This window comes from Aquarana catesbeiana, linkage group LG05 (assembly GCF_042186555.1).
Source record: "Aquarana catesbeiana isolate 2022-GZ linkage group LG05, ASM4218655v1, whole genome shotgun sequence".
NCBI classification, from domain to species: Eukaryota; Metazoa; Chordata; class Amphibia; order Anura; family Ranidae; genus Aquarana; species Aquarana catesbeiana.
The window spans coordinates 60,207,602-60,228,674 of record NC_133328.1 but is presented as its reverse complement, the minus strand read 5'-3'; the positions used below and the strand labels follow the sequence as shown (position 1 = coordinate 60,228,674).

The following is a 21,073-nucleotide window of genomic DNA, read 5'->3' as shown; positions in this document are numbered from 1 at the left end:
AGTATCACAATCAAGGGCAGCACATGGACATTTCTTCAATAAAATTCTTTGAAAGAATAGTTCACAAGACTGAGCAAAGCAACTGAAATTAAGGAAGTTTTACACGTAACAAAAGATAGATTAGCTAAATACACTACATATTGGGCACTACAAAACATCCCCTGGATACATGAACATTATGACTCCTGTAATACAACGGACACAAGCTTAAGCAGTGGAGTGACTCGCAGATTTTTGGTTCTAACTCAACACTACCCCACAGATGGAAGGCTGGAGTCGAAGTCTTATGGGAATGTACAGGTCAAGTTTATCCTTGACAATACTAGGCATTCTCTACTGATACCTATTGGCATTTATTGATACCTTCTGGAGTGCTTTTGGACCCTTGAAGACTGTGTGCTGACCAGTTGGGGACTGTATTATTTCAAGGCTCTGTGTAAATGTTCTTGACTTTGTCTACTTCATATATTGTAATTTCATGGAAAATGTAATGGCACTTTATGGGGAAAAAAAAGTAAAAAAGAAGGAAAATTGATATCTAAATAAATAAAGCACTTTACCAGAAAGAGTGTAGGATAAACCGAATTTCTAGCATCAAAAAGCCAGTGCGTAATTATGCTCATGCTGGTGCACTTTGCACACGAACTCATTTTAATGAGCGAAGGCCCAATGTTACATATGCTGTGCCAGCTCATTGTGCGCATATTCGGGCGCAAGAATGCATTCATGCCGAGCGCGCATTAGTGTGCGAGAGCATGCACATACCAATTAGCACTTGGCGCCCAGTGGCCTATTTAAACTGGTCTATCACTAAAGCATTTGCTGAATGGTCTTCAGCTTGTTCCTATGTTTCTATTATTTTTTACCACTTAATTAATGACAGAAACCAGGAAATAAATGAGCGTGCAGGTGCAGTTCGGAGATGATGGATGTTCTGGCCCTTGTCACATACTTTAATAAGGCAATGTGGAAATCAGAGAGTGATTTGCTGGATACATGCCAACTACGTACCCAATATTTGGCTTCTGTTCATGAGTATTATGACAGCACCTTATATTTGTCATATGGAGGACAAGCAGCAGATGCCCATTTTGCTGATGGGGCCGTAAGTGCATTCATTTAAAGAGGAATTCCAGGTATGGATATTTTATATATAGTCACATTGGTCCAGTTTGTAACTATACATATACCATTTTTGGCTGAAGGATGAAAATCACTACCTCTACTCAAGTGATGTCCATTGGCTTCCAAGTTAAGCCCTGGATCGGCTGCCCTGCTGCATTCTGAGCACAGGAGGTCAGCTGCATTTGTGCCATTCCATTCACATGAAAAATGCAAAGCATTCCCTGAATGGTAAATAAAAAAAAAAAGTGCTTGCACTTAAATGAAATCAAGAGTCAAACATAATCTGTCCTTTTATACCCATGCGCTTCAACAAAATATAGGTATGTGCTTCACTCCATGGTGGAGTGAAGCCCATGCTTATATGTTGTTGGAGCACATGGGTGTATAAGAACACAGCACATTATGTTTGATTCTTAGGTCTTTTATTGGACATTTTTTATTTACTTTTGATTTCATTTAGGTGCAAGGACTGTTTTTTGTATATTAATTTGCTAACACTTTGGTGTTTATTACAACAGTTGTAAACTTTCACTTTATTATTGTATTATACTATATTGTGCTACATGAACTCGGGTGTTTATATTATTCATTTTATTCTCTGAATAGTGCCTGTGCTGAGCAGCCTATCGTCTGTGTTCAGAAATCAGCAGGGCAGCCAGAAGCAAATGGACATCACTCCACTAGCGGTGTCTACTTCAGTGATTTCCAGTTTCCAGGGGCATCAGCCAGGTATTATATATGCATAGCTACATTGGTCCAAGCTGGACCAATGTAACTATGTATAAAATATCCATGCCTGGAATTCTTCTTTAAAAGAAAGTTTACTTACAGTATAATCAGGTGGTGTTGCCAAATCCAGTTGTCATGAGGAATAACCATTGCTAGTTAAAGTGACTCTATCACCAATATAAAGTTTAAAATAAAGCTGTTACCTGAAAAAAAGAAAGTAAATACTTACCGCTTTCCTCCGTGATGAAGTCATGTGGTAAGTGACGAAACGCGTCAGCAGGGTTTGTGACATCATCATGCCAAAGTAGGAAGTATATCCCGATCTCCCTGAGCTGAGCCACTGCTGATATTTATATGATTTTTAAGGGGCCATGTACCCCTAAAGTGTCAAGTCTTTCATCCATGTGCACTGGAGTGGGTGCACTAATAATTTTGAGTGCATTTATGAATAAAATAGTGGTTTTATGCAGTTCAGCACTATGTTGGCTTTTTTATCCCATTAAGCACAAACCTGAATGAAGACCACTGCACAACCAACAGCACGTCCCCCAAGAAGAGGAGTGTTGATGTCCCATATGCCCTGTACACACGGTCGGACATTGATCGGACATTCCGACAACAAAATCCATGGATTTTTTCTGACGGATGTTGGCTCAAACTTGTCTTGCATACACATGGTCGCACAAAGTTGTGAGAAAATCCGATCGTTCTGAACGCGGTGACATAAAACACGTACATTGGGACTATAAACGGGGCAGTAGCCAATAGCTTTCATCTCTTAATTTATTCTGAGCATGCGTGGCACTATGTGTGTCGGATTTGTGTACACACGATCGGAAATTCCGACAATGGATTTTGTTGTCGGAAAATTTTATCGCAAGCTCTCAAACTTTGTGTGTCGGAAAATCCAATGGAAAATGTGTGATGGAGCCTACACACGGTCGGAATTTCCGACAACAAGGTCCTATCACACATTTTCCATCGGAAAATCCGACCGTTTGTACAGGGCATTAGAAGCTGCTTGCCACTGGATTAATACCCCTAAAGGGAAGGCGTATCTAGACCTCTTGCAGGTCTTGAGGCAAGGTGAGCGCATATATTGGCTGGTGGCGGGACACAAGGTGTTTTTCACAAAAGCACAGAAGAACTATTGAGTATATTTATTAAGACATTATTTAACATTTCTAACTCTGCAATAACGAAACATGTCAGAATTGATCCAGTGTATATGATGTAGCCAAATAAAGGATAATCCTAAGGAGTTATTGAGTTGCCGGCTAAATTTCTGCTTTGGATGGTTGAACAAGGGAGTAGGGATTCCCCAGTCTGAGAATCTCAGCAAGCAATTTCTCAATTGTGCCATTGAGCTTGGGTATCTACTGCTTGTATTATTCAACATTTATTGGATCACTACAGGAGCAGCATGATTTACCTAGCCTGAATACTAGGGGGTCTTATGATTACTATATTATTTATATATTTCATTTGTCACAGTTTTTTTTTTTTTACATGCATGGGTATATTCTAGTAATTAGCACGTGTATTGGATTGTGTATGTTCAGTTTGATATGGGGGGGGGGGGGGGGTTGCACCATTGTTGTGTATTTTCACAATATTTATATATATATTTTTTTGTTGTTTTTTTTGTATGGATTACTATTACTAGATGTTGGAAGCTTTCACTGTATATTCAGCACTACCACGTACACTATTTTATTATTTGTTATGGGGCTAGCGCTTCACTCATTTTATTTCCAATCTTTATATGTGGGAACACATATTTGTGTATAGCAGCAAACCTCATTATTTTGCAATCCTTTTACATTTAATGTGATTTTATTCAGCCATAGCACACAGTAGCACGGTGGGATAGACACATATTTGAAATACTTACCACTACTCCTGCCTGCACTGACAAACGCTGCTCCACCGCTGGAAAATCATTCCCCAAAATCCGCTAGGAAACTGTCACTACTGGGAGTGTTGGCCTCCTGTGTCTCTGGCAGCGTTCAATGATTCCTCTCTCAGATCTCCACATCACTACTGCTTCTTATAGTGTCAGTGTTCCAGCAGACTTCGGGGACATTTCCACAGCAATTGATTGGTGTTCAGCAGTACAGACAGCAGGAAAGGAATTTACAGATTTCTACCCCTGCTACCCCACATGTTATGATACCTAAGGGGAATACCATGCACCTGGCATAGTGCACCTACAGCACAGGGTCAGCTTAGTCAGAGAACTATAGCAGTGCTCAGTATCTCCCAGTAGGGCTGAACAACACCCTCATTTATTCTTAAAGAGAAGCTTGAATGGGCTACCAGGTATGGTAATAACTGATTATATCTCATCATTATATACAATTTAATTCATTTGTTGATACATTTCTTGATATTGTAGATTTGCCCATACCGCTTATATAATCAGTTGGAATATCTACAGTGAGATTTTTTCTCCTATTGCTGGAACAATTTCCCTTTGAACACACGAGGTAAAATCCTATTCTAGTCTACTTTTGCCTGCACTAACACACACATCCCATCACTCACACCACCTCCCCCTTTCCCTGTTTGGTTTTGGTTTTGTGTTCACTACAATGGTTACTTGGTTTTGTCCTGCCTTCTCACATTCATTTCACTCCCATGGCACTCCCATATACACACAGTGTAATCTCTCAACTTTCACTACATACACTCTCCACTTTTTCACTGTTTTTTTACATTTTCAAATTCCATTGTTCCTACATTTCTTCTTGGCCAACTTTCTTAGCTCATCTTATCCCTACCCCCTTCCTTCCGTTCCCCATTTTTTCCTCTCCCCCTCCTTCCTTCCACCCTTGTCTTCCCCCTCCCCCTTTCCCCCTTTCTCTCTCCCCCTTTTTTTCCCTCCCCTTCCTTTCCTCACATTCATTCCACACCATGTTCCTCCTTCCTTCCTTTTTTATTTTTTTTTATTCTTCCTTTTATCCTTTCTTATTTCTTTCATTCCATCATACTAGCGATTTTTGAGAATACAACCACCTTACATATATTTTTTAGAAATACTTATATTCATTAGTCCTTGGTTTCTTATTTGCACATTGATGCATCCACTTTCTATAACCATATGCTGTAGGATTGAGGAAATATATGTATATATTTATATATTTATATATGTGTGTGTTTTTTTAGCCGTCCATTCTTTAACCATCCATTCACCATTCCCAGTATTTAGTATTGGAAGTATATATTATATCCCTACTAGCGTTAAACAAAATACACCCATAATGATAATCTGTATATGTGGACAGAAAATGTGAAATGTGCACCAAAGTCCACAGCAAGTGCAATATTCTACATAAAACCCTGCAAGCTATTCCATGGCATATATAGCATAGGGTGTGGGTGTGAAGATCACTGGCATTAGTGAAAAAATGAAAAAGCGTGCATGTTACAAATATTGAATAGAAAATACCATAAAAAATATATACATCAACATTTAAAAATCCCACTCATGTGCCCAGTGACATGAAAAATGCATGTGAATGGACCAAATATAAATGAACATTAATACCCCCTCTGATATGAATCGTGAGCAAGAGGAGGGTATGTGTTAGAAAGATGATAATAAATACGATCAAAAAATACATAAAAAATACAATGTATAGTGTATGTGCTGCAAACAATAACGTCCAATATAAATTGTCCAATAGGTGGCGGAAACTCCTCTCCACAGATGGTAGATGTATTCAACAAATGTGTAATCCCCATCGAATATACAATGATGATGTGTCCGTGTCAAACAGGCCCCCTCTTGTGCCCTCACTCACCAGAGAGCCCAACCCCTGCAGGGGTAAAGGGCATAGATAGATCCTGTGGCCGGAATCCTGGACGCCTGGAATCCCCCTCTCAGGTCCAGCGAGCTTCTTCCCTCTGAGTCCACAGTGTTCTTTAAGTGAGTATCCACCGGACAAAACCAATATGTATGGAGAAACAAGGAATCCTCATAGTGTAAGTCCGTAAAAACTCAAAGTTTATTAGCGAAAAAATATATAAGTTAAAAGAGGGAGCTGACAATACTCCCCTGACAAGCAAAATCCAAATACAAGTAGTCTCTGGGGTAGCGAGGTGGCAGCGTGCATTCCACCAACCTAACTACCGAAACCGGAAATACAGAGTCAAGAACGTAGAAGCGACGTGTGCGTACCGTATGACCACGCCTTACGCGTTTCATCATCAAGACGTCATCTGAGGCATCCACGTCTCAGATGATGTCTTGATGACGAAACGCGTAAGTCGTGGTCATGCGGTACGCACACGTCGCTTCTACGTTCTTGACTCTGTATTTCCGGTTTCGGTAGTTAGGTTGGTGGAACGCACGCTGCCACCTCGCTACCACAGAGACTACTCGTATTTGGATTTTGCTTCTCAGGGGAGTATTGTCAGCTCCCGCTTTTAACTTATATATTTTTTGGCTAATAAACTTTGAGTTTTTACGGACTTACTCTATGAGGATTCCTTGTTTCTCCATACATATTGGTTTTGTCCGGTGGATACTCACTTAAAGAACACTGTGGACTCAGAAGGAAGAAGCTCGCTGGACCTGAGAGGGGGATTCCGGGCGTCCAGGATTCCGGCCACAGGATCTATCTATGCCCTTTACCCCTGCAGGGGTTGGGCTCTCTGGTGAGTGAGGGCACAAGAGGGGGCCTGTTTGACATGGACACATCATCATTGTATATTCGTTGGGGATTACACATTTGTTAAATACATCTACCATCTGTGGAGAGGAATTTCGGCCACCTATTGGACAATTTATATTGGACGTTATTGTTTGCAGCACATACACTATACATTGTATTTTTTATGTATTTTTTGATCGTATTTATTATCATCTTTCTAACACATACCCACCTCTTGCTCACGATTCATGTCAGAGGGGGTATTAATGTTCATTTATATTTGGTCCATTCACATGCATTTTCATGTCACTGGGCACATGAGTGGGATTTTTAAATGTTGATGTATATATTTTTTAGGGTATTTTCTATTCAATATTTGTAACATGCACGCTTTTTCATTTTTTCACTAATGCCAGTGATCTGCACACCCACACCCTATGCTATATATGCCATGGAATAGCTTGCAGGGTTTTATGTAGAATATTGCACTTGCTGTGGACTTTGGTGCACATTTCACATTTTCTGTCCACATATACAGATTATCATTCATTTTTTCTTGGTGCTATTTTGGTTTGTTGGTTTTTTGTTTTTTATAGTTTGTGAACAGCGCCATTCCCCTATTTAGAACACATTGTATCACGTGGATTTCACTTCGGTGTTTCCAGTTTGCCTGGGGGGCTGCAGTTCCTTGGTGACACCGATCCTAAGCGCGGAATATCTGATTTCCAAAATACACCCATAGCATTGTGATTTGATGCCCCAAATGCAGGTGCTGTGCTGTCCATCTGCCTCCATGCCCCTCCTAGGCCATTGGGATTGCCACTAGCATGACTCCTCGCAAGACACGTATGAGCATTTGGCCTCCCCCCTCTGTGGATGCACCGGCCAAACGGGGACTCTTGGATCAAGTAAGGGGGTCTCTTTTTAGAGGCTCTTGAAACATCGCACAACACAATGTGATTGGTAACTATATAAAAATGTCTATTATTGTTCTTTTTACTCTATGATTATAATTTGAATTCCAACACATCTAAACATTCCTACAGCTTACAAAATCCTCTGAAGAAGACTCGGTGGGGTCGAAACACGTCAGGATTTCACATATCATCTCTACTTTCTTGTTTGAGCACTGTGTATCATTGTGTACAGCTACATGAGTGATGTTGATGTTTTTATCTTTTGTACCACAGCTCATGCTTTGACCGATTCTGTCAAATTTTTGATACTATGTCATAATAAAACCTTAATTAATTATATTTCATGTAGTATTTTTTTAACCTTTTGCTGCCTAGAAAACCCCTTATGGGGGACAATTCCTTTTCTTTGACATTACCCGAGGTGTGCAGCTATTTTCTCCTCTCCTATAAGTGTCTTCCCTTTCTACAGCCCTTCCTTCTCTGAGCTGGCCGCTCAGCTATCGGCTAATTGCCAGCTCCTATCTCTCCACAGTGACTCATCTGTTGATGATATCCTGCTCGTCAGTCCAGCTTACTTAAGCCGTCCAGTCCAGATGATCTCGGCCTTCACCTTGGTCGCATCTCTAGAGACGCTCTCCTGTGTTCCTGTTAAAGACTTGATTGGCTGACATTCCTTCTGGTTCCAGATCCTGCTTGCTGTTCTACTAACCTGTTCTCTGGCTCCCTGACATTTTGGCTTGTCTGACTATCCATTCCGGGTTCCTGAACTCTGGCTATGTATTGACTTATTATTAAACAAGTGTGATTTAACTGTACTTCTGTCTCAGTCTGATTCATCGGGATACAAAGAAAAACCCACAGGTAACCTCAGGAGAAATACAGGCTGCTCTGGAAAAAGATGTTGTGGTTGTTTTTAAGGAGCACAATACGATGATACTTAAACAAAAAAGAGCTGCATGGTCAAATTGCCAGAAAGAAGCCTTTACTGTACAAGTTCCACAAAAAAGCCTGATTACAATATGCCCAACAACACCTTGACATGCCTCATTGGCTTTTTTGTGGCATTGGCACAGTAAAGGCTTCCTTCTGGCAGCTCAACCATGCAGCTCTTTTTTGTTCAAGTATCGTTGAATTGTGCTCCTTAAAAACAACCACACCGTCTTTTTGGAGAGTAGCCTGAGGTTACCTGTGGGTTTTTCTTTGTATCCTGAGCAATTCTTCCGCCAGTTGTGGCTGCAATCTTTCTTGGCCTACCTGACCTTGGCTTGGTATAAAAAAAACCCTAATTTTCCACTTCTTAATAAGTGATTAAACAGTACTGAATATTCAAGGCATATTCACGGCTTTGGATATCTTTTTATATCCCTTTCCATCTTTGTAAAGTTTCATTACCTTGTTACGCAGGTCTTTTGACTGTTCTTTTCTACCTCTTCATGGCTCAGTGTCTAAGCCTGCTTAGTGCATCCATATGAGAGCTAACAAACTCATTGACTATTTATACACAGACACTAATTGTGATTTAAAAAGCCACAAATGTGGGAAATTAATCTTTAATTGTCATTTTAACCTGTGTGTGCCACCTTCTGTGTCTGTACCAAGGCCAAACATTCCAGGGTATGTAAACTTTTTATCAGGGCCATTTGGGTGATTTCTGTTATCATTATGATTCAAAAAGGATCCAAAAAACTATGTGATAATAAATGGCTTCATGTGATTTCTATCCCTAAATAAAAGACAGTTTTTGGCATGATCAGTCATATTTTCAATTGTAATGCCAAAATGTTACAATTTCTGCCAGGGTATGCAAACTTTTGAGTACGACTGTATATAATTAACCTATGGCAAGTATCAGGGTCAATGGGCTTATCTCAGATTCATTCAAGATACACAGAGTGACTAGGCAGGGCTGTCCCCTGTCTCCTCTCCTGTTTGCATTGGCCATTGAACCGTTGGCTGCTAAGCTGAGGGAGGATGACAGTGTCCGGGGCCTGCAGACAGGAGACCTAGAGGAACGTACATCTTCGCCAGCACACCATGGATCAGCAAAAAAAGTTGTCTAAAAAAGGTTTTTTTAATGGAAAAAAGTTACATCACAAGAGAGGTGCCAACAAAAAAAGTTGTCCAAAAAAGTTTTTTTTTTATGGAAAAAAGTTACATCACAAGAGAGGTGCATCAGCAAAAAAAGTTGTCCAAAAAAGGTTTTTTTAATGGAAAAAAGTTACATCACAAGAGAGGTGCACGGAAAAAAGTTACATCACAAGAGAGGTGCTGGAAAAAAGTTACATCACAAGAGAGGTGCTGGAAAGAAGTTACATCACAAGAGAGGTGCTGGAAAAAATTTACATCACAAGAGAGGTGCCAAAAAGTTACATCACAAGAGAGGTGCAAAAAAGTTACATCACAAGAGAGGTGCGAAAAAAGTTACATCACAAGAGAGATGCCAAAAAGTTACATCACAAGAGAGGTGCTGGAAAGAAGTTACATCACAAGAGAGGTGCTGGAAAAAAGTTACATCACAAGAGAGGTGCCAAAAAGTTACATCACAAGAGAGGTGCAAAAAAGTTACATCACAAGAGAGGTGCGAAAAAAGTTACATCACAAGAGAGGTGCGAAAAAAGTTACATCACAAGAGAGGAGCGTGTTTCTTTATATGCAGACAATATGCTCTTGTACTGTACTTGAGTGATCTGGATAGCTCATTGTTAGCTGCACTTTCGTTGATACAGAAATTCGGTGATTTCTCAGGATTTCGTATCAATTGGACTAATGCCCTGTACACACGGTCGGATTTTCCGACGGAAAATGTGTGATAGGACCTTGTTGTCGGAAATTCCGACAGTGTGTAGGCTCCATCACACATTTTCCATCTGAATTTCCGACACACAAAGTTTGAGAGCTTGCTATAAAATTTTCTGACAACAAAATACGTTGTCGGAAATTCCAATCGTGTGTACACAAATCTGACGCACAAAGTGCCACGCATGCTCAGAATAAATTAAGAGACTAAAGCTAATGGCTACTGCCCCGTTTATAGTCCCGACGTACCTGTTTTACGTCACCGCGTTTAGAACAATCGGATTTTCCGACAACTTTGTGTGACCGTGTGTATGCAAGACAAGTTTGAGCCAACATCCGTCGGAAAAAATACATGGATTTTGTTGTCGGAATGTCCGATCAGTGTCCTACCGCGTGTACAGGGCATTAGTCAACGCTGTTCCCGCTGGACCCACGGCCTGATCTAGTAATTCCTGCCCATTGCCCCATAATAGTAAGAGATAAGTTTAATATTTGGAAATTAGTATTCAATTACCATTAATGACATTAATAGATATAAACTTATGGCCTATTATCAGGATGTTTAGAGACAGGATACAAAAAGGGAAGGTTCTCCCACTTACATTATTGGGTAGAGTAAATCTATTCAAAATAATTTTCCCATCAAAATTATTGAATGCTCTCTCTAATACCCCTGTGTATGTCCCTAAAAATAATAAACATATAGTATCTCTTTGCTAAACTCTTTCTTATAGGGTTCCAAAGCGTCAACGATTTCCTTAGATATCTTGCAACTGCCAGTTTATCAGGGAGGACTGGCGTTGCCAGATCTCCGTCTATACTACTTTGCATCTCAACTAGTATATATTCATTGGCGGATGTTTCTGAAAATGAATAATGCGGCAGTGGCAGTGGAGGCAGCAGTTGCTTCCTCATACAAGGCCCTATTGAATTTCTTCTACAGAGAGGAGGTACCTAAGTTAGGGGGCAAGGATATACTTAAGTCTGCTAAATGCATTTTGGGGATTTGCCTAAAACATATCGCTGACCAACCCCTACATTTATCTCCCAATGCTCCACTTTGGTTCAACCCATGTCTAAATTAATTCTTTCACTTGGAGGATAGGTACAGATGGTCTCAGTTTGGGATCAAATATCTTCATTAAATATATGACATAGGTAGACTCAAATTCTTTGCACAACTGCAAATGGAGCTAAGGATATCTAGTGCTTGGCGGTTTCAATATACAAGACTGCAACATGGAAAAACAGGAGAATTAGGGATAGATGGCACATTATCATACCAGAACTGACGGAAGAACTTTGGGAGGGAGTACTTGCCTCGTATATGGCCATGGTCATTTTAGCCAGGGATAAGATGATACAATTGAGATATCTATACCAAATGTACTATATACCTCTTAGATTAAGATTAGACTCCTAACTATGGAAGGATCCTTTCTACATATGGTCTGGGAGTGCAGTAGAGTTCGCCCCCTCTGATCCCAGGTCACTCAGTTCATTGCAGACAATTTTTCGACCTCCTGAATATATATAGTCCTATGGTGGGGCCTTTGGGAATAATTAAGACAAGCTTATGGACAATAATATGATAACCCTGTTACGACTGTTATTTTTCTATGTTTGCAAACTGATTGCAATCCACTGGATTAGGAAGGAGTACCTTACATTATCAGCCTGGAAATCCCTAGTCAATGCTAATGTCGCACTATACAAAATGACTTATGATGCTAGGGGATGTCCAAAAAATGTAATAAAATCTGTGAGAAATGGGTAGAATCTATGGATACAGTGACAGATAGCCCATGAGGAGCTGCAAGTTAACTATTAGCTAAGTATATGTATTCAGAAGAACACATCCAAATGATGTACAATATAAGCAGAAAGGTAATAGTACAATCCACAATGGTTCTGAGGTAGGTATCATCTTATGTTTTTTTTATTCAATTGATTTTGCGTGTGTTTGTTATTTAAAAATAAAAAGCTATATGTACTTATAGGACTATTGATGTAGAATATATGGAAGGATTGTCCTGTACTGGAAAAACAATGTTTATAGTGGGGTTTTTTTCTGTACAACAATTATCTGCAATTTGCTCCTCTCTTGTTTTTGTACATGTTGCAATAAAAACTCTTTTAAAAAAATAAAAAAAGATTGTCAACACTATAAAAATACCAATAATAATCAATATAGGACAAGCAGTCAGCTAACCCTGAAACTCCTAATTCTGTCCTTATAACTTTCCGTTTTTCTCCCTAACTACTATAACTAATTGACTTAAAATGGTCATGCTTAACTGACTGCGAGTGACAAATAACGTGACAATACAAGCATTTTTTTCATCTTTTATGTAATTATGGCCCACAAAGTGAAAGTTAGAAGAATTATTGATGAATTATAGTAGACAAACAGCAAATGAACTGCATCTGTGACTATTATAAATTATGATGATTATCAAAGGTATAGTAGCGGAAGAGGTCATCCCACAATACATTGTGGTTGGTGAATTTCCTGCACAGGAAAGAGGGAGACTACCAGTGTACTCAAAAAAACACTCCAATACTGCAATGGAGTGTTGTGTTGGCTGTGAGAAAGACTCGCCTGAAACAGAGAAAGACAGGAGGGCATGCATGAGGACATTAAACTGAAAATGGCGCAAACATACCTGGGACAAAGCACCAAAGGTCTGCGGTGTTCAAGGCTGAATCCTGGTTTGAGCCAATCAGTTCACTATTTTTTTTAATTTTCTGAATGGTTGATGTGATTATGTACACGTGTTTAAAGGTAACAGCAATATTTGTATCTTACACATTTTTCTTGTAAAAATCTAAAAAATTACCGTAAGTCAAAACCAAACAAGTGATAATGCTACAGAAGTCTCTACATATTATTCAGTTATAACTCTGGATACATTTTTATGTGTAATGGAGAGAGCACTGTTGATATCGTGTTTAGATGAACTTGAAATTTTATTGATGCATTACAAAATTAAATATTAAAATTGTAAGTGTGGTAATATAAAATGAGATGGAAAATTACCAGCCTTTGTCAGAAAACATGGCTTGGCTCCATTTGAACACATGAATTAGTGAATTATATTTCAGGTCGTTGACAAAAAACCCAAACTGCATTATGTGTTATTTACAGCAAAAAAAGGGTAACCAAAGAACTAGCCTTGTGCTATTACACTACAGCCACTCTAATGCTCCATAAGAAATCAGTCTCCAGCTATTTGGTGCGCTGCTGAGGATGATAATCCTGACTTTATTGGCTTATTGTATCTAATAACTGCACTGAGTTTGCCCAGGGTCAAGTCATTCACTGAAATCCCCTGGTCTTAAAAACAAATTACCCCAATTCCTTCTAGACTCAGTCATTCAGGAGTAAAATCCTTTAACTGGCATAGCTGTTCGCACTGCCTGGCGCTGCGTCTCGCTGCCAATTGCCATGATCACCCAGATTGAGTCTGGCTTATGTCCATGCTTGTATTTAGAGGAGAAGAGGACATTAATATATTATAGTACTGTATGTACTTCAACACATGATTAATAAGTAATGGAGAGACATAATGAGGTTACTGCAGATGCTGCTTCTTCATCCTTCTTAGACTTATCACTAGTCCGGCGCACAAAGGGTGAGCCGTTTTAGTGAGCTATATTTAGAAAACTGTTGCTGGCGTGTGTGTGTGCGTATGTGTGTATCTAGGTGTGCGTGCAATATGTGTGTGTGTCTATCTATGAATGTCAATGCATGCTGTGTGTGCACATATTTTATATAGGTGTATTAGTATGTGTATATGTTAAATATGTGTCTGAAAATGAGTGTGTCTACCCTCAAGTTAATAGAGGTTTCACCTCTATGAGCGATGGAGAAAGAGAAAATAGGTATGTATAGGTAGCATGTGAGTAAATGCTTTTAAAGAAGTGACTGATAGCAAGATAGAGTATGTGTGTGTGTGTGCACGTGTGTGTATATGTGTGTGTGTGTGTGCATGTATGTGTGTGTATGTGTGTGTGTATATGTGTGTGCGTGTGTATATATGTGTATGTGTGTGTGTGTGTATGTGTGTGTATATGTGTGTATATGTGTGTGTGTGTATGTGTGTGTATATGTGTGTGTATGTGTGCCCATCATTCCAGGATGTGCCTGTTTTGAAGAACAATGAGATGTGCTTTCCAGTTGGTAAAATTATGAATGTAACGGCAGCCACTAATTACACAGTGTAGTGTAAGTAATAACATAGCAGCTACAGTTATTACATTTATTAAGCCGGCAGTTGTACCCAGGGTTATCTGTCTGAACAATAGATTCATTTTAGCTTTCCACAACATCCTGTGTAATTAAGAAACTTAATTAGTCTGCAGTTGTTATTATGCAAATACGCGATTCACAGAATTCCACCAAGTATCACAGATTTGTAAACAGCGCTTAGTGAAACCTTTTATTAGCATTCTTATTATTAGCTGATCATCAGCGAGGTGTCGTTCTGGCAAAGGCTAGCTCTAATGAGAAAATTGCCTATTACACAGTGCCTCTGAAGGTTCTCATTTATCCAAATCATGGTATAGCCAGTAGTAGTTAGTCACATTCAACTGGACTTGTTCTGTAATGCTCAAGATGTTTACCCATTCATCCAAGTAGTTTGTTCGGCTGGAAAGAGTGCCAGAAACATACCTAATATTGTTTGCCACAATATGCATTAACACTTTGCCAGGTGATGGCATTATGGCGAGGCTATGAAAGCTAGAGCATGTTCCTAACCCTCACCCATTCATCCAAGTATCTTGTTTGGCTGGAAAGAGTGCCAGAAACATAGCCAACATTACTTGCCATAATATGTCTTAACACGTTCCCAGGTGATGGGATTATGACAAGGCTATGAAAGCTAGAGCATGTTCCTAACCCTCACCCATTCATCCAAGTAGCTTGTTTGGCTGAAAAGAGTCCCAGAAACATACCCAACATTGCTTGCCACAATATACATTAACACTTTCCATGGTGATGGAATAATGCTGAGGCTATGAATACTAGGGCATGTTCTTAACCCTCACCCATTCATCCAAGTAGCTTGTTTGGCTGGAAAACGTTCCACAAACATACCCAACATTACTTGCTACAATATGTCTTAACACTTTCCCAGGTGATGGGATTATGGCGAGCCTATGAAAGCTAGAGCATGTTCCTAACCCTCACCCATTCATCCAAGTAGCTTGTTTGGCTGAAAAGAGTGCCAGAAACATACCCAACCTTACTTGCCACAAAATGTCTTAACACTTTCTCAGGTGATGGGATTATGGCGAGGCTATGAAAGCTAGGGCATGTTTCCAGCCCTCACCCATTCTTTCAAGTAGCTTGTTTGGCTGGAAAGACTGCCAGAAACATATCTATCGCAAAATGCATTGCACATTCTATGGTGATGGGTTTATGGTGTGGCTGTAAATGCTGAGGTATGTTCTTAACCCTAACTTGAGCTGAGGAAAATATTAGGATGAGTGCAGCCTTAATGCAGTCCATAATGATTGTATTTTGGTATCGGAGTAACCTATGTGGCTATAAACACTGGGGTATGTTCCTGGCTCTCACCTGAGTTGGGGAAGATACTTGGATGCGTGTCAAAATGTCATCAACGTTACAGAACAAGTCCAACTGAATGTTGATAACTACTACTGGCCCTATTATACAGTATTTGCCTCTGTCTCCATTGCTTGCCACACATCAGCCTTAATACAATCTATGGTGATTGGATTATGGTGACTGAGTTACTACCTATGTGACTATAAAAGTGACTATAAATGTTGGGGTATGTTCATGGACCTTACCTGAAGTTGGGAAAGATACTTGGGTGGGTATCAAAACGTCATCAACATTTTAGAATATTTTCAACTAAATGTGAACTACTACTATACCTATTATACACTGTCTGCCTCTGTCTGCTATGGGCTGAAAGCAAAAACCTGTTGAGAAAAAAATGTCCTCCTACCTGAATTCCCGCACAAGGTTTGGCTTAAGCCCATAAAACGCAGCAGAGAGCGTTAGGATCCAGTTGGGTTTGTATGTCCCTTGGTCACATTCTAGAAAAGGAGAGGACCACCTGACATGACTTTTGTTGGTGATGAAGCTGGTCCCCTTCTTCCAGCTTTCCTCCAAAGTTTTAGCACCATTGGTGGACCTCTTGTGATGGTGAGGCCTGAGTTTGTGTCTGAAGGTGTGGAACCAGTCAGTTTCCTGGCTGGCATTGGCCAAGTGGTAAGCTGAGGAGGTCAAGTCTTCCAGGAGGATCTTGTCCTCAACTCTAGTCCCTTGTAGAAACACCTGTGGGACATGGGAATGTGGCTCCACATTGACAGTGATGGCACACCTCAGGATGCTGGGCTCTCCTTCCAAAATACTCCTTATCAGGGCTTTGTACCACTCCAGGTCCCTATGAGCTGGGTGCTCCTTTGACTTATTGCTCTGCAACATCATGTTCAAAAAGTTGGCTGAATGGATGAGCAGTTCCACCGAGCTGTTGAGGGACTGATGGGTGGCTCTGGGGGACAACCCTGACAGGCTGCTCAGCTCGTACCTCTTGGAGCAGTTGGCTCGCCGGAGTTCATTGGAGTCCCCGGTGTAGAGGAAGGCGGCCACATGCTTAGGTAGGTCCTCGGCCAGGCTGGGCGCCGCTCCGCTGCTGTCCGTGGTGCTGATCCACAGCGCTGCGCGCTCCATGCTGTAGATCGGCTGCTGCGGCTGATCGCGGCTCTTCATCATCCCGTCCAGACCCAAGCCAGACCCCGCCGCCGCCAGCCAGCAGGCATTGGCCACCAAGGCGGCAAACACGGCAACCGGAGCCATGATTCCCGGGGAAGTTTAACGACTGCTGACCATCGGAGCTTCTAATATCCCTGCAAGGTGTCACCTGTGGTCAGGGGGAAGGAAGAGCAGAGGAAGATGAAGCTCCAGCCTTCCCTCCCAGCAGCTTTCCAGCTGGAATTACGCAGACAGGCGCCTGGATGTGAGCAGGTTACATCCCATGGAGCACACAGGCTACACTGCTTACGTCTGAATCCCCATCCTCCCATATTCCCTTCTCCCCGCATCTCCCGGATAATCCTTCCGATCCTCCGGGCTGGGCATCACCTTCCCCGCCGGACTGCCCGCTAATACACTACCGGAGAAATCACAGTCCGCCTTCCGTCCTCCCCGATCCTTCAACTACACTTCTCTACAGACAGACACGTACAGCCTCCTCCTCCTCCTCCCACCCACCTACCGGCCTCCTATAGGTATGCTCAGCCTTCCTTCCCTGTGTATGGGCGCAATCCATGTCAATCACCGCTCAGCCATTTCTACAAGAACGGTAGAAGGAGCTGTCCAGTGCTGAACCTGAATATACACTCCCTGATCCCATCATCCATCCTCCTCTCATCACACCCATCATCCATCCTCCTCTCATCATCCATCCTCCTCCCATCACACCCATCATCCCATGATCCCATCACTCCCATCATCCATCCTCCTCTCATCACACCCATCATCCATCCTCCTCTCATCATCCATCCTCCTCTCATCACACCCATCATCCATCCTCCTCTCATCACACCCATCATCCATCCTCCTCTCATCACACCCATCATCCATCCTCCTCTCATCACACCCATCATCCATCCTCCTCTCATCATCCATCCTCCTCTCATCACACCCATCATCCATCCTCCTCTCATCATCCATCCTCCTCTCATCACACCCATCATCCTTCCTCCTCTCATCATCCATCCTCCTCCCATCACACCCATCATCCCCTGATCCCATCACTCCCATCATCCATCCTCCTCTCATCACACCCATCATCCATCCTCCTCTCATCACACCCATCATCCATCCTCCTCTCATCACACCCATCATCCTTCCTCCTCTCATCATCCATCCTCCTCTCATCACACCCATCATCCTTCCTCCTCTCATCACCCATCATCCATCCTCCTCTCATCATCAATCCTCCTCCCATCATCCTTCCTCCTCTCATCATCCTTCCTCCTCTCATCACACCTATCATCCATCCTCCTCTCATCATCCATCCTCCTCCCATCACACCCATCATCCTTCCTCCTCTCATCATCCATCCTCCTCCCATCACTCCCATCATCCATCCTCCTCTCATCACACCCATCATCCCCTGATCCCATCACACCCATCATCCATCCTCCTCTCATCACACCCATCATCCATCCTCCTCTCATCACACCCATCATCCTTCCTCCTCTCATCACACCCATCATCCACCCTCCTCTCATCACACCCATCATCCCCTGATCCCATCACACCCATCATCCATCCTCCTCCCATCCCACCCATCATCCCCTGATCCCATCCCACCCATCATTCATCCTCCTCCCATCACACCCATCATCCCCTGATCCCATCCCACCCATTATCCATCCTCCTCTCATCGCACCCATCATCCCCTGATCCCATCCCACCCATCATCCATCCTCCTCTCATCACACCCATCATCCCCTGTTTCCATCACACCCATCATCCATCCTCCTCTCATCACACCCATCATCCATCCTCCTATCATCTTACCCATCATCCTTCCTCCTCTCATCACACCCATCATCCCCTGATCCCATCACTCCCATCATCCATCCTCCTCTCACCACACCCATCATCCCCTGATCCCATCACACCCATCATCCATCCTCCTCTCATCACACCCATCATCCATCCTCCTCTCATCACACCTATCATCCTTCCTCCTCTCATCACACCCATCATCCATTCTCCTCTCATCACACCCATTATCCATCCTCCTCTCATCACACCCATCATCCTTCCTCCTCTCATCACACCCATCATCCATCCTCCTCTCATCACACCCATCATCCTTCCTCCTCTCATCACACCCATCATCCATCCTCCTCCCATCACACCCATCATTCCCTGACCCCATCCCACCCATCATTCATCCTCCTCCCATCACACCCATCATCCCCTGATCCCATCCCACCCATCATCTATCCTCCTCTCATCACACCCATCATCCCCTGATCCCATCCCACCCATCATCCATCCTCCTCTCATCACACCCATCATCCCCTCATACCATCCCACCCATCATCCATCCTCCTCTCATCACACCCATCATCCCCTGATCCCATCACACCCATCATCCATCCTCCTCCCATCACACCCATCATCCCCTGATCCCATCCCACCCATCATTCATCCTCCTCTCATCACACCCATCATCCCCTGATCCCATCCCACCCATCATCCATCCTCCTCTCATCACACCCATCATCTATCCTCCTCTCATCACACCCATCATCCATCCTCTTCTCTTCACACCCATCATCCATCCTCTTCTCAACACACCCATCACCCTCTCATCACACCCATCATCCATCCTCTTCTCAACACACCCATCACCCTCTCATCACACCCATCATCCATCCTCCTCTCATCACACCCATCACCCCCTGATCCCATCCCACCCATCATCCATCCTCCTCTCATCACACCCATTATCCCCTGATCCCATCCCACCCATTATCTATCCTCCTCTCATCATCCATCCTCCTCTCATCCCACCCATCATCCATCCTCCTCTCATCACACCAATCATCCCCTGATCCTATCCCACCCATCATCCATCCTCCTCTTATCACACCCATCATCCATCCTCCTCTTATCCCATCACACCCATCATCCCCTGATCTCTTCCAACCCATCATCCCCTGATCCCATCACACCCATCATCCATCCTCCTCTAATCACCCCCATCATCCCCTGATCCCATCACACCCACCATCCCCCACCATCCCCTGTTCTCATTACACCCACCATCCCCTGATCTCATCACACCCATCATCCTTCCTCCTCTCCTCACACCCATCATCCCCTGATCCCATTACAACCATCATCCCCTCATCTCATCAAACACATCATTCCCTTATCCCATCCCACCCATCATCTATCCTCCTCTCATCACACCCATCATCCCCTGATCCCATCACACCCATCATCCATCCTCCTCCCATCACACCCATCATCCCCTGATCCCATCCCACCCATCATTCATCCTCCTCTCATCACACCCATCATCCCCTGATCCCATCCCACCCATCATCCATCCTCCTCTCATCACACCCATCATCTATCCTCCTCTCATCACACCCATCATCCATCCTCTTCTCAACACACCCATCACCCTCTCATCACACCCATCATCCATCCTCTTCTCAACACACCCATCACCCTCTCATCACACCCATCATCTATCCTCCTCTCATCACACCCATCACCCCCTGATCCCATCCCACCCATCATCCATCCTCCTCTCATCACACCCATTATCCCCTGATCCCATCCCACCCATTATCCATCCTCCTCTCATCATCCATCCTCCTCTCATCCCACCCATCATCCATCCTCCTCTCATCACACCAATCATCCCCTGATCCTATCCCACCCATCATCCATCCTCCTCTTATCACACCCATCATCCCCTGATCTCATCACACCCATCATCCATACTCCTCTCATCACACCCATTATCCCCTGATCCCATCACACCCATCCTCCCCTGATCCCATCACACCCATCATCCCCTGATCCCATCACACCCATCATCCCCTGATCTCTTCCAACCCATCATCCCCTGATCCCATCACACCCATCATCCATCCTCCTCTAATCACCCCCATCATCCCCTGATCCCATCACACCCACCATCCCCCACCATCCCCTGTTCTCATTACACCCATCATCCCGTAATATTATCACACCCACCATCCCCTGATCTCATCATACCCATCATCCTTCCTCCTCTCCTCACACCCATCATCCCCTGATCCCATTACAAC

The 21,073-nt window shown here is 42.9% G+C and overlaps 1 protein-coding gene across 1 annotated transcript in view; it reads right to left on the bottom strand.

Moving 5' to 3' along the window:
• Positions 1-17,607, bottom strand: part of GPR158 (G protein-coupled receptor 158) — a 364,240-nt gene extending 346,633 nt beyond the window's left edge. Inside the window, exon 1 of the mRNA XM_073629786.1 lies at positions 16,207-17,607. Within this exon, the coding sequence (XP_073485887.1) occupies positions 16,207-17,060 (854 nt within the window). The 5' untranslated portion in view covers positions 17,061-17,607. The remainder of the gene's footprint in view (positions 1-16,206) is intronic.
• Between the last annotated feature and the right edge of the window lie 3,466 nt (positions 17,608-21,073).